Below are 15,220 nucleotides of genomic sequence, written 5' to 3'. Positions count from 1 at the left end.
TATAGCCAATCTCCACACAAGACACTGAAGGAAACCCAGGAAGGAAGCCCCACGACTGATCCTCTCTTGGCGATTCTCAGTGAGCTGACTAGGAATTGATAAAGGTATGGCCGCTCTTGAAATTTCACATGCTAACTTTTTCTTCTTCTAACTCACTCCTCTATTTGCCTCTCTTTCTACCTCTGTTCAAGCTGTCCATTTTAATTCTTGGGAAGCTGTGTAAGTTTCAAAGCGTTATCAGCTCATGTACTTACTGAATTGACTCATCCACAAAGTTTCAAACATGTGGGCATTTAATTAAAGCTTTTGCCTGATGATTTCAACAGATAAAAATGGGGAGAATTCTGTGCTGGATTAATTTTGTACAAGCACCACATTCTGGTTAGAAAAGGTCACGGATTAGACCACTTCAAGTCCGCCCCCATAGGAGGTGGTCGACATTGAAGGCTCTCCAAAACCTGCAGCAGAGTGCTAACCAGGCGGCAGGTGTTTCAGAAATTTCGAGAAACTAAAGAAACTGACTCACTGTGTCTTCAATTTCTAAATCACTCCCTCTCCACAAGTAATTTTTGAGTCAGAAACACTGCTTTCCAAAAAGAACTTTTCTGCTAAAGACGTCTTTTAAGACACCACAAATGTGAAGTCAACACTTTCCCCTATTTACATGGATTACAAAGCATATCTGTTCAAGATGCACACAATCAAGATGAAATGTATAAAAGGAAAACTTCCTTTTGTCCATATTACTGCTCTCCCCTTCTGAGTTGTTCCCCAGAAGCTTCGGAAACAAGCTCTGAAAGCGAACCTTTCCTCCGTTTCAGGGAAGAGGAGAAACTGGGGCCTCTTGACCTATAAAACTCAATATTTTGGAACATCCATAATTCTCCCGAGTCCATGCCAGTCAAATGGAGTCTCTCTTTAGCAAACCACTGGCCAGCTGGGGTTGGACAGCAAGGCTCTCACCCCTAGGAGTTGACAAGGATGGGACTCAAAAGCTCCCTGGAAAAAAAAAAGTCTCTCCTTCAGCTTGCATTACAAGTTGTTGGAAAACACAGATGGAGGAGATGACAGGAAAAGCAATTACTTCTTCTGGGCTTCCTTTCTGTCTGGATGCTAAGGAGACGGATACCAAATTCCATCACAGATTGAAATGCTATCTAAACATTCTTGAAAATGTGGTCTTGCTCTCTGAAATATGGCCTGCCTTTGCTGCAGCAACCTGTAACCTATTAACATGTGAAGGTAGAGAGGGCCGACTTTCCTCCAGGCTGCCTAATTCTGGGCCTGCCTCTCCAACAACGCTCGTTTGTGACCACAGGTTAAAACATAAATAACTAAAAGATATATATATCTACACAGCATGACCCAACAGAAAGTCCTGATGAATCATTTATTTTCACATTCTTGGAATTGTAAATACCTGAGACTCTCTGAAGTATTTCAAGGTTTCTAGTGAGCCTTTCTAAATATAGGTGGAAACACACTAAACAGTAGTGTTATTATTTCAAATATTACTAAGCTGGGACTAGTCATAAACAAATCAAGCTTTAAACATCTTTAAAGGAACACACACACTGGTCAAAATGATGTTTTATGGGAGAGGCCTTTTGTTTATTTACAAATAATAAATACTCTCCCACAGACCTAATATTCAATACAGTTGAATAAAATGTTATTGCAGGTGGCCTATGTGTTCTGAGAAATGCCAAGATAAGGAAGATACAGCTTTTGCCTCAAGGACCTTATACACGAGCCAAAGGGACAAGATGTATTCACTGATAAGTCAAAGCAGATCATGAAAGCCAAATCAAAAGCACGGGCGCAGGACTGTGGGGGTTCATGGACAGAGAGACTGTACATCTAACTGATGGATACTGGGATCGATTTTCTCATCTGTGAAATGAGAGGAGTGGACCAGATGAGTTCCAAGTCCCTTCGGGTTCTAAAATTCTGATTCCTTTGGTATATACCATTGAGCCAAACAGAAAATTTCATAAAGGAAGTAGTATTTGAACTGGGTATGATCTTGAAATGAAGCTACTGGAAGAAAAAGAGGAGAGAGAGCATTTTAGGCAAACAGAAGAACATAAGCATAGGTCCAGAAAGCAAAGGGCATGCTTGGGAGAGCGCTAGGCTTCCAGTGTGGATGGGTCACAGCAGGGGACAAAACTGGAAAGGTAGACTGAGGCCTTCAATGCCATGCAAAGAAGTTGGATTTAAGTTGGTAGAGAGCCCACGGGGGTTTCTGAAGAGGTAGATGACATGACCAGACATATATTGGAAAGTGAAAGAGCAGAATGGGGCTGGAGTGTTGGCCGGCTACCCTGTTACTCTTTGTTACGTCTAAGGGCCCTATTTACACAAGCCTCACCTGCCAGAGTGGTGACGCTTCATGGGAGAGACCTAGATAAACAAAAACCAAAGCAATAAGGACTAAGAACCAAGCAAGGCCAGGAAATAGGATCAGCTGCAGGAAACTAAGATGTCTACACACAAATATTGATGACGACTACAAGGAAGATGGTAGACTACTTACAAACAGGCCAACGGAAGATGACGAGTAAGAGGAAAAAGAAAGTCGTAAAAATGTAGGAAAAACAGAGAAGCGGATAAAACTAAACATATAAGAGAAAAAGAAAAACACATATATAACACCTGTGAGCTACTAGAGGAAACCAGAATATGAGAGATCATAGGACTACACACTACCCCCATAAAATCTGGGCAGCATAATGAACATTTAAAAAAATTGGCTATACACTAAATAATGTCAAAACAGGACAAATAACAGAATTGAGAGGTGCACACAGCCGACCTAACTGAATGACTGTTGAAGAGGGCAGGCCGGACACTGTAAGGGAAGACTAGACAGGGCACGATCAGCACTTCTGTAACGAAAGCAATTCCGAAATAGGACGTCTAAGCAGAAGACTAGAATCCAGATGAAAAGGAAAAATGGTTAACAGATAACATCTGGCCCCCCAGTCACTGAAGAATACCTCTTCCCCATACACTGCTTCTCCCCTTCATCCCCTTCCAACAGCCCTCCTTAGCTAGATCCAAAAAGAACTATAAAACTTTGAAATGAATTGACAGTTACCTGCTAGGCAACAAAACTAGGTATGAGGAATTATAGCTGTGTCAGGTTACTACTATCTCTCTCTGGTTCTTTTTTTTTTTTGCAATATATCAACTTTATTTCCATCTTGATTTCAAAAAAATTTTTATTGAGGTAAAATACACATAACATAAAATTTACCATCTTAACCATTTTTTATTGTACAGTTTCATTGACCTGTTGTGCAACCATCACCACCATCTATCCCCATAATTCATCCTGTAAAACTGAAACTCTACATGTATTAAACACTAACTCCCCGTTCTCCCCCAGCCCCTGGCAACTACCATTATACATTCTGTCTTTATGATTTCCACTACTCTTAAGTACCTCATATAAGTAGAATCATCCGATATGTCTTTTTTTGACTGGTTTATTTCATTTAGCATAATGTCCTCAAGGTTCATCCATGCTGTAGCAGATGTCAGAATTTCTTTCCTTTTTTTTTTTTTTTAATATTTATTTATTTGGCTGTGTCGGGTCTTAGTTGCAGCACATGGGATCTTCATTGCTGCATGCGGGATCCTTAGTTGCGGCATGCGGGATCCTTAGTTGCAGCATGCGGGATCTTTAGTTGCGGCATGTGGGCTCTTAGTTGCAGCATGTGGGATCTAGTTCCCTGACCAGGGATCAAACCCGGGCCCCCTGGATTGGGAGCACAGAGTCTCAACCACTGGACCACCAGGGAAGTCCCCCCCCTTTTTTTTTTTTAGAATTTCTTTCCTTTTTAAGGCTGAATAATATTCCAATTATGTACCGACCATATTTTGCTTTTCCATTCATCTGCCAATGGACACCTGGGTCGCTTCCATGTTTTAGCTATTGTGAATAATGCTGCTATGAACATGGGGGTAACAGGTATCTCTCCAGGACCCTGCTTCCAATTCTCTTGGGTATATACCCAGAAGCAGAATTGCTGGATCATATGATAATTCTTTTTACTTTTTGAGGAACCACTGTATTGTTTTACACAGCAACTGTACCATTTTACATTCCCACCAGCAGTGCACAAGTATTTCAATTTCTTCACATCTTTGCCAACACTTGTTGTTTTCTGGTTTTTTGATATTAGTCATCCTAATGGGTGTGAGGTGGTATCTCATTGTACTTTTTTTTTTTAATAAATGGTGGGTTTTTTTGCAAGAGAAACTATGTATTTATTAATTTTTGGCTGCGTTGGATCTTCGTTGCTGCGTGCGGGCTTCCTCTAGTTGCAGCGAGCGGGGGCTGCTCTTCGTTGCGGTGCGTGGGCTTCTCCTTGCAGTGGCTTCTCTTGTTGCGGAGCACAGGCTCTAGGCACATAGGCTTCAGCAGTTGTGGCTCGCGGGCTCTAGAGTACAGGCTCAGTAGTTGTGGCACATGGGCTTAGTTGCTCCGCGGCATGTGGGATCTTCCCAGACCAGGGCTTGAACCTGTATCCCCTGTATTGGCAGGCGGATTCTCAACCACTGCAACACCAGGGAAGTCCCACTCTCACTGTACTTTTGATTTGCATTTTCCTGATGATTAGTGATACTGAGCATCTTTTCGTGGGCTCATTGGCCATTCATATTATCTTCTTTGGAGAAATGTCTATTCAAGTCCTTTGCCCAGTTTTTAATCAGGTTGTTTGCTTTTTTTTTGTTGAATTTTAGGAGTTCTCTATATATTCTGGATATTAATCCCTCATCAGATATATGATTGGCAAATATTCTCTCCCATTCTATAGGTTGATGTTTTTACTCTGTTGATAATGTCTTTTGACACACAGGTTACTGCTATCTTTTGCAGCAACAAAAGTAATATGAGGGACTTCCCTGGTGGTCCAGTGGGTAAGACTCCGTGCCCCCAATGCAGGGGGCCCGGGTTCAATCCCTGGTCAGGGAACTAGATCCCGCATGCGTGCCACAACTAAGAGTTTGCATGCCACAACTAAGACCCAGAGCAGCCTAAATAAATAAATATTTTTAAAAAACACGAATATCAAAATCCCAACAACTTAGCAGATAGATAAAAGCAGCAACCTTGTTGGGTCACAGTACACAAAATAAAGGAGGGCTCAGAGATGTCCGACATTAAGGAGAAAGACAAGGAAACTTTGGTTTTCTCATTTCAGCATGCATTTCACCCTGGACCTGGGTGAGCTGTGCTACAATATATGCTTCTGGTCCAAGGGACGCTGAGTCCCTTGGCTGGTCTGGGCAGCCTCCCCCTGCTACTACTGGGACAAGTCATGCAAGTTTCCTGCTGTGGATGGGACAGATCAGTTAAGGAAGTACTCTGTAAGCAGGCAGATCGATATTTCGGTCACTTGGTTGTGGGGTCTTGAAGAAATCAGGGGATATATTTAATGCAAAGGAAAAAGTTACTTACTTGCCGGCCATCCTGCCCCACATTTGTTTGACCTCTTACGACAGTTCGAATGTTGTCATCCAGTCTCCTAGCAAAAAAAGTTAAAGGATACAAATCATTAAAATATCTCGATTCCTTCAAGACGAAAAGACAACCCTCAAAACGGGAGAAAATATTTGCAAACGAATCAACGGACAAAGGATTAATCTCCAAAATATATAAACAGCTCATGCAGCTCAATATTAAAAAAACAAACAACCCAATCCAAAAATGGGCAGAAGACCTAAATAGACATTTCTCCAAAGAAGACGTACAGATGGCCAAGAAGCACATGAAAAGCTGCTCAACATCACTAATTATTAGAGAAATGCAAATCAAAACTACAGTGATGTATCACCTCACACCAGTTAGAATGGGCATCATCGGAAAATCTACAAACAAATGCTGGAGAGGGTGTGGAGAAAAGGGAACCCTCTTGCACTGTTGGTGGGAATGTAAATTGATACAGCCACTATGGAGAACAGTATGGAGGTTCCTTAAAAAACTAAAAATAGAACTACCATATGACCCAGCAATCCCACTACTGGGCATATACCCTGAGAAAACCATAATTCAAAAAGACACATGCACCCCAATGTTCATTGCAGCACTATTTACAATAGCCAAGATATGGAAGCAACCTAAATGCCCATCGACAGACGAATGGATAAAGAAGATGTGGTACATATATACAATGGAATATTACTCAGCCATAAAAAGGAACGAAATTGGGTCATTTGTAGAGACGTGGATGGATCTAGAGACTGTCATACAGAGTGAAGTAAGTCAGAAAGAGAAAAACAAATATCGTATATTAACGCATATATGTGGAACCTAGAAAAATGGTACAGATGAACGGGTTTGCAGGGCAGAAACTGAGACATAGATGTAGGGAACAAACGTATTGACACCAAGTGGGGAAAGTGGCGGGGGGGTGGGGGTGGGGGTGTGATGAATTGGGAGATTGGGATTGACATGTATACACTGATGTGTATAAAATGGATGACTAATAAGAACCTGCTGTATAAAAAAATAAATAAAATTCAAAAATTCCAAAAAAAAAAAAAATCTCGATTCCAGGTTGACCAAAAGAAAAAACGCTGGGATTCCCTGGTGGCACAGTGGTTAAGAATCTGCCTGCCAATGCAGGGGACATGGGTTTGATCCCTGGTCCGGGAAGATCCCACATGCTGCAGAGCAACTAAGCCCATGCACCACAACTACTGAGCCTGTGCTCTAGAGCCCGTGAGGCACAACTACTAAGCCCGCGCACCACAACTACTGAAGCCTGCACGCCTAGAGCCCATGCTCCGCAACAAGAGAAGCCACAGCAATGAGAAGCCCGTGCACCGCAACGAAGAGTAGCTCCCGCTCGCCGCAACTAGAGAAAGCCCATGCGCAGCAACGAAGACCCAACTCAGCCAAAACTAAATTAATTAATTAATTTTAAAAAAAGTTAGTAACGTATCCATCAATATTTGCAGATTGCAGCTACTTATTCAGAAGAAAAAACAAAGATGTTTGGATGATAGGAGGAAGAGTCAGGCCTTGGACCTCAGTGAGGGGGCAGCAACTAGCGTAGAAGCCAAGCCCAGCACAGACTGATGAGTCACCTTTGTTATTTTTTAAAAGGCTATTTTCACTTAATGTTCAGAGCCATTCAAAAGGACCAATGTAACTTTTAGTATTTGTCATGGGGTAAACCAGACGTGACAAAGTTGCTGAAACTTTATGGGAACAAGCCAGAGAATTCAAAGTATCCCACACAAAATCCTTCCTCAGTAACATCCTAGGAACCTTAAGAGGGATGAGGAGCCAGGTGATATGTGAAAGCCATGCCTCACCACCTGGGCCCTGATCTGCAGGAGGCGGATCTGTGGCCCCCACTTCCTCTTTCTCCTGCAGCTGAACAGGGGCCATTTAATGGCACCTCAACCGGAGAAATTTATGTCAGTTTATGTCATTTATGTCATTTTTCATTTGAAGAACCGTTAAAGGTATGGTGGGAGAAAGCTGAAAATAACTGGCTTGCAAGTGATTTTTGTTTCTGTTGTTGTTTTGGGATTTTTTTGGCCGTGCCGCGCAGCATGTGGAATCTTAGTTCCCTGACCAAGGATCGGACCCGTGCCCCCTGCATTGGAAGCATGGAATCTTTTTTTTTTTTTTTTTAACATCTTTACTGGAGTATAATTGCTTTACAATGGTGTGTTAGTTTCTGCTGTATAACAAAGTGAATCAGCTATACATATACATATATCCCCATATCTCCTCCCTCTTGCATCTCCCTCCCACGCTCCCTATCCCAACCCTCTAGGTGGTCAAAAAGCACAGAGCTGATCTCCCTGTGCTATGCAGCTGCTTCTCACTAGCGATCTGTTTTACATTTGGTGGTATATATAAGTCCATGCCACTCTCTCACTTTGTCCCAGCTTATCCTTCCCCGTCCCCATGTCCTCAAGTCCATTCTCTACGTCTGCATCTTTATTCCTGTCCTGCCCCTAGATTCTTCAGAACCATTTTTTTTTTTTTAGATTCCATATATATGTGTTAGCATACAGTATTTGTTTTTCTCTTTCTGACTTACTTCACTCTGTATGACAGACCCTAGGTCCATCCACCTCACTACAAATAACTCAATTTCGTTTCTTTTTATGGCTGAGTAATATTCCATCGTATATATGTGCCACATCTTTTTTATCCATTCATCTGTCGATGGACACTTAGGTTGGGAAGCATGGAGTCTTAACCACTGGACAGCGAGGGAAGCCCCTCGCAAGTGATTTTTGGATCATGGGGGAATTTTCATTTTCTGTGCAAACCCTGTAAAACTTAGTGGTCTCTACTAGAATTGTTACAGCTAAAGTCCACCAAAACAATCAACAGGCTTCTTTGTATTTATTTTTAGCTGCATTGGGTCTTCATTGCTGTGCGCAGGCTTTCTCTAGTTGCAGCGAGCAGGGGCTACTCTTCATTGTGGTGCGTGGGCTTCTCATTGTGGTGGCTTCTCTCGTTGCAGAGCACAGGCTCTAGGCATGCTGGCTTCAGTAGTTGTGGCGCACGGGCTTCAGTAGTTGTTGCACACGGGCTCAGTAGTTGTGGCGCACGGACTTAGTTGCTCTGCAGCATGTGGGATCTTCCCGGACCAGGGCTTGAACCCATGTCCCCTGCATTGGCAGGCAGATTCTTAACCACTGCGCCAACAGGGAAGTCCCTTCTTTGTACTTTTTAAGGCACCCAACTGAACAAAACATTAATGGCAGAAGTCTTCACCTAAAAACCCAAAGGTTGTCAGGGGAAAAAAAATCATCTCCTGGATTCAAAATGAAGGCTTCTCCTCATCACAAGTTAAACAACAACAACAACAACAAAAACTATATTTAAAGTAATAATATCAACCATTACAATAATAATTACAACAAACAAACTTTGAGTATCTACCATGCGTCAAAACTGGAAATTCAGACATGGATAAACCAGAATAAGGCTATTTGGCAGAAAGGACATCTGATGACCACCCTAGACATCCTAGATTAATCACAATGTTTAGTCCTGGGACACCACCCGCGCCAACCAGCAGATCTGACCATATTGTTAGCTGATACATTGCCAAGGGAGACATATATAAGCCCAGCTTCATATCTAAGCCTTGGGGATACAAAAAAAAAAAAAAAGGGTAAATCTGCTAGAGAAATAAAGCCACTAAAATATAGCAGAAATGCTTTTGTCTCCTTTTATAATCAACTGTTTTGAATAGCCTGTTACAGATTCCTTCCTTTTTTTAAAATAAATAATTGAAGACTGATCAAAGAATCGAGTTCTTTGCCACAAGGCTCATATGGAAACCCAGAAAAATGAACTATTTTTAAAAAGATTACCATCTACAGCAAACTTGAGATTTTAGTGTTCTTACAGATAAGTGTGATCCAGAATGTGATTAACTAAATGAACAGCATACTTTCATTAATTATTAATAATCACACGGTGTTACTTACCTTATTTTCAGTCTAATTTTGTTCACGACTTCATCGATGTTTGCCAGAGACTACAATAAAGAAGGAAAAGTGCCAGCTATTATTTCACTTCCTGGAATTCCTCTTTCACAGAGAAATGATGAACTATAATGGCTATTTATGACGTCTCAAAGAAACTAATCATATGGTATGATACAATTTTTACTTAAAAAAAAAAAAGTATAGGGAATTCCCTGGCGGTCCAATGGTTAGGACTCTGTGCTTCCACAGCAGGGGCATGGGTTCAATCCCTGGTTGGGGAACTAAGATCCCGCAAGCCTTGCAGTGCAGCCGGGGTGGGAGGGCGGGGGAAGTATAGCAGTAGTTGGCAACAACTGCAAAATCCAGCCTGGAATCTATTTTTCATAAACAATGTTTATTGGAAAATAGCCATGTCCATTCGTTTACATATTATCGACAGCTGCCTTTGAGCTACAAAGACAGAGTTGAGTAGCTGCAACAGAGGCTAAATAATCCATAAAGCCTGAAATTACTATCTAGACCTTTACAGGAAATTTCCTGACCCCTGGTACATAGGATCGTGACAAACTCGTACAACAAAACCCTCACAGCAACAAAAATGAATGAATGGGGCTTCCCTGGTGGCGCAGTGGTTGAGAATCTGCCTGCCAATGCAGGGGACACGGGTTTGAGCCCTGGTCTGGGAAGATCCTACATGCCGCAGAGCAATTGGGCCCGTGAGCCACAACTACTGAGCCTGCGCGTCTGGAGCCTGTGCTCCGCAACAAGAGAGGCCGCGATAGTGAGAGGCCCGCGCACCGCGATGAAGAGTGGCCCCCGCTTGCCACAACTAGAGAAAGCCCTCGCACAGAAATGAAGACCCAACACAGCCAAAAATAAATAAATAAATAAATTAATTTTTAAAAAAAGAATGAATGATTACAACAGACAACAACATGGATGAATCTTACTAACATGACGTTGCGTGCGCACACACACACAAACACACAAACCAGACACAAGAGCATATACTGTATGATTCCATTTACAGTATTTCAAAAGTGAAACTATTCTCCTGCATTAGAAGTCAGGATAGTGGTTAACTCTGGCGGAGGTAGTGACTGGGAGGGGCAAGAAGGGGCTATTTTATAAATGTTTTATTTCTTGGTCTGGGTGGTGGTTACCTGGCTTTATTCATTTGGTGAAAATTCATCAAGTTGTACATTTAGGATCTGTATACTCCTCCACATTATGTTAAACGTCAATAAATAAATACCTCTATTTTTTTCTAAGTGTCTAGGTCCATTAGAAAAAAGCCTGGAAGGATAAACACTAGTACTTAGAGTCTATATTAGTAGCTGTAACCTATGAAATCAGTAGCAGTAGTTGTAATATATGAAGAAGAGGGATTTTAAGTTTTTCTTCTTTTTGCCTATGAGTATCTTCTAATTGCTCTATATTGACAATGCACTGCAATTGCAATTATAATAAAGTTATTTCTATTTTTAAGACAATGACACTAAAAACAATGGACTAGTATCAATTTAGTGAGCTGAAAACATGAGGAAAGGGTGCCCCCTAATGGAATAGAGGTGGTACAATTTTATAGCACCATTTTAACTGAAGTTTTCAAAATATAATTTTATAAGCCCTCTTTCCCTCTCTCCCGATAGATATTTTACCTCAGAAGGAACTGGGGGTGATGCAGGAATTGTGCTTTAAATTGCTACCCGCAACCTGTGCTGGCAGGAAGAGGCAGGAGCCTGCCAGGCACAGGTCTGATACGAGAACCAGGTCACACATAAAACAGGATGAAATCTTGCCATTTACGACAAGGTGGATGGACCTTGAGGGTATCAAGTGAAATAAATCAGACGGAGAAGCACAAGTACTGTATGATTTCACTCATATGTGAAATACAAAAAATAAACAAACAAAAAAGCAAAATAAATGAACAAGGGCTTCCCGGGTGGTGCAGTGGTTAAGAATCCACCTGCCAATGCAGGGGACATGGGTTCGAGCCCTGGTCCGGGAAGATCCCACATGCCACGGAGCAACTAAGCCCCTGTGCCACAACTACAATGCAACTACTGCAATGTCCATGAGGTATATAGATGGATTTTGCCCAAGATTTAGCAATAGCTGACAGAAATTATAAATCATGCCCTTACTACTACCTTTTACTGTCTATTACCTTTTAATTCCCCTTTGGGGAAATAAAGGTACCCCTGTGTCATAAATTTCCTGAATTACCTAAGAAACTTCACTATACATCACCATGGATGTGGGGACATAATCAGACAAGACATATAACTGAATCTGTGGAACAACAAATGTCTTTTGCTACCTTCAGTAGTTTAAAAACAAAAACCCACAAAAACTTATCAGGAAGAAGGGAGAACCTGGTGGTTCCCTATATATATAACTTTCAAATCTAACAATTTGTTGTGGTGAGTTAGCTGTCTTGATAGGCTGGGGTGAATTAAATCTCTTCGTGGCTAAAACTGCTCTCTTTATACCACTGTTTCCAAATTTCTATCTCCAGCTAATTCCTAGAATTTGTCTTTCACAGAAAATGATGAGCTCTTAGGAATTCCCTGGCGGTCCAGTGGTTAGGACTTGGCGCTTTCACTGCCAAGGGCCCCGGTTCAATCCCTGGCCAGGGACTAAGATCCTACAAGCTGTACATGGTGCAGCCAAAAAAGAAAAAGATGAGTTCTAAAGGCTATCTGTGAAATCTCAGAAAAGACAATCACACAGTATGATACCATTTTTTCCAAATTTATTTTAAAAATCAGCATGTCCATCAGAAAAAGTTTAGAAGGATATATGCCAAAATATTAACAGTTATGGCAATGATGGGCTCCAGACTCAAATATCCAACTATGTATTTCTGCCTGGATGGCCCAAATATGTTCAAAACTGAGCTCACCTTTACCCCCTACTTCTACCCTACTTACCACTAAAACTGGCTCTTCCTCCTTACTCCCAGTACAGGATAAATGGGCCAACACCCACCCATAGTCTGCTGGGCTAGAAATCAAAGTTCTGAAATTTACAGAGTAGCTTTCTAACTCCAGGCTTATCCTGCCTACCTCATTCCCATTTTTCCCCTATTACATTCGAAAAATCCTTTCCACTTCCCAATTTACTACAGAAAATTGAGGGTGGGGGGGGCAACAGGACAGACGCTTTCAACCTAAGGGTACGATTTCTAATAATATGCTCACTATACAGAGAATTCCACACTAACACAACAACAGTATTTGGTATTAGCTAACCCTCCCCCTCCCAAAAAAAGCTGGTTACAATGCAGTCTAACTTGAATTTAACTCTCACTTGCTTATCAAGGTCTCTTAGATTATGTAGTATAACACGTAATACATCATTAATATTCAGGATGAGCCAGAAGCCACTGCAAGAAGGAAACTCTATACTTACTTGCTCTGTTGGGAACAGGGTGTTGATATACTCCACAGCATTGAAATCTGCTCGATCTAAAGGATCCTGGCTTGGAAATACCTACATAAAGATAGAGAATTAAAAATCACGTATCTTTCTGCCTTGCTTTATGTATTATTTCTTTCCTCCCTATTGGTTGGTAAGTTTTTTGAAAGCAAAGACCATAGCTTTTTTCATTTCACGAGGCTTAACAACAACAGACGCACAATAAAATATCTGGTAAAGTAAATCTGTAATTTTCACCAACATCTGTAATTTTAACATCTTGGTAAAACTAAAAGAATGTGCAATAGTTAAAAGTTCCAGATATCCACGAAATCCCAAGGACAAGGTAAAATAAGTGGGCATTGTACACTATCAGATCAAGCCAGTGGATGACATGGTTGTATTAAGGGAATCTTGATAACAGACTTATTATACACCATGTCTCAGTGATGTCTCAGCAGTAGAATTCACTATGCATCAAAGCGATTATTATGCTCAGACAGCATCAGGAAGTGGAGAGCTGGCATTTAGGAACTGTCCATCTCTTTTACAGAAGAAAGCAAGCTGCCTTCTGAGAAATATAGCTAACTCCCTTCAAATGTTGCAATTTGAAGAACATGTCACAAGGTGGGTTATAAAAGCAGTTAAGTGATCCACTGGGTACTAGATTTCACCAGCTCAAGGCAGTTATTCTGGAAAGCAAATTCTTTTTTGAGGTCTGCTTATTGGAGAAACCTATGCTAGAATTCAACCTTACTAAAAAATAGGAAAAACTGTGCTCTTCTAAAACCCTTGTCAAACAATAACTGACTGCATTATTTGTTTCTTCTATTGGAGCCCACTAGGTCCAAAGGGAATGAAACGTATGTCTCTGGGAATTCCCTGGCAGTCCAGTGGTTAGGACTCGTGCTCTCACTGCGGGCGGCCCAGGTTCAATCCCTGGTAGGGGAACTAAGATCCCACAAGCCCTGAGGCAAGGCCAAACAAACAAACAAAAACAAACAAAAAAAGAAACGTATGTCTCTTTCTGGCAGATGGAGGTGGGTGGGAAGCAGTGTGACTTGAACACCAAAACCTTTGCCCAGTGGCCTGGCATCCTCAGGATCTGCCAAATGTGCTGTGAATGAGTAATCCAACCACTCCAAGGAAAACACATCTAAAAATCTATAAATGGGACAATACAAACAAATAACTTAGTACACTGGCAGACCCATAGTAAGTATTAATGGTCAATAAATATTAACTATCAGTGATAGAAGTAATAATGTTTTACTTCAAAAAACTTCCCAGTGGTCATTAAGTATGGCACACCCCTCCTTTTCCTAAATCCCCTACACCAACTTCTTTAAGGGAGATTTTTCTCCCTTTATCAGGAGCGTTACCCTGTACAAGGGTCTAAATTGCTAGTTCTAATATCATCACTCTTAAAAACTCCATACACTTGAAAAGAGAATTTAGTCAACTAAAGAGTCCCTGCAGGGAAGAGAAGCCACCTGGGAATATTCTTCAACCTAACCCAAACTAATCAACAGCAGGAATTCTCAACTAAGTATGGTAAAGGGTTTTTTGGGTTTTTTTTTTAACCTTTGCCCCTCTGCTTTGCGATATGCTTCAAAAATAGAGGTTACCTCTTCCCCTCAATTCCGAGTCACTCACAAGGGGCTAGATGGAGAATCCGGAACACTGCGACACCAGCCCGATAAATGAATGAACAGCCCCGCAACCCCAAAAACCTGAGGTTGCCACCCATGAGGTCCCTTCTTCTAGGTGCATCCTTTCAGGAGACAGAGCTCCTTTGCCCAAACCCACCAGGATGCCCCACCCTCCAAAGACAATCAAGGCCTAGAAAAGATTCTCTCCCTCCTCTAGATTCAGAAACCCCTTCCCACCACCACTTCCCACCAAAACCTTTCCTTGCCCTTCTGCGCCTAGTTCCCACGTCTCCCACGAAGACCGCTTCCTCGGCGTCCCACCCCAGGTCCCACCCCCAGAGCTGCCCCAGCCTCCGCAGTCTCCTCCTGTCGAGGGGCGGAACGCTCACCTGCTCGATGGCGAGTTGCACGTCGGGCGTGAGCTGGAGCACGGCTTCCAGCTCCTCCACGAACTCCAGTTCCTCCTCCTCCATCATCCTGCCGCCCAGCTCCCTCCCGGCGCCCACCCCGACCCCGAGCCGCACGTCCTGCAGCCACCCACGCCCCAGAACAGCAACCCTCTAGCGGCAGCGCTCCAGCTAGCCTGGGCTCTGTCAGCCAGTAGGGCACTTCCGGGAAGCCAGGCACTTCCGGGATCCGGGGCACTCTGGGATAGCGGAGGA

At 42.3% G+C, this 15,220-nt stretch overlaps 1 protein-coding gene across 2 annotated transcripts in view; it reads right to left on the bottom strand.

Moving 5' to 3' along the window:
• The window catches only part of VPS53 (VPS53 subunit of GARP complex), a 133,128-nt gene extending 117,985 nt beyond the window's left edge, over window positions 1-15,143 (bottom strand). Inside the window, exons 1-4 of one of the 2 annotated variants that reach the window (XM_059908274.1) lie at window positions 14,948-15,143; window positions 12,901-12,981; window positions 9,481-9,530; window positions 5,471-5,537 (exon numbers count right to left, since the gene is read on the bottom strand). In XM_059908274.1, coding sequence (XP_059764257.1) covers window positions 5,471-5,537; window positions 9,481-9,530; window positions 12,901-12,981; window positions 14,948-15,034 — 285 coding nt within the window. In that variant the 5' untranslated portion in view covers window positions 15,035-15,143. The remainder of the gene's footprint in view (window positions 1-5,470; window positions 5,538-9,480; window positions 9,531-12,900; window positions 12,982-14,947) is intronic. The other variant, XM_059908273.1, reaches the window with a different exon arrangement.
• Between the last annotated feature and the right edge of the window lie 77 nt (window positions 15,144-15,220).

Source organism: Balaenoptera ricei, chromosome 20, assembly GCF_028023285.1.
Source record: "Balaenoptera ricei isolate mBalRic1 chromosome 20, mBalRic1.hap2, whole genome shotgun sequence".
In the NCBI taxonomy this organism is placed as follows: Eukaryota; Metazoa; Chordata; class Mammalia; order Artiodactyla; family Balaenopteridae; genus Balaenoptera; species Balaenoptera ricei.
The sequence above is the reverse complement of the archived record's forward strand: the minus strand, read 5'-3'. Positions and strand labels throughout refer to the sequence as shown.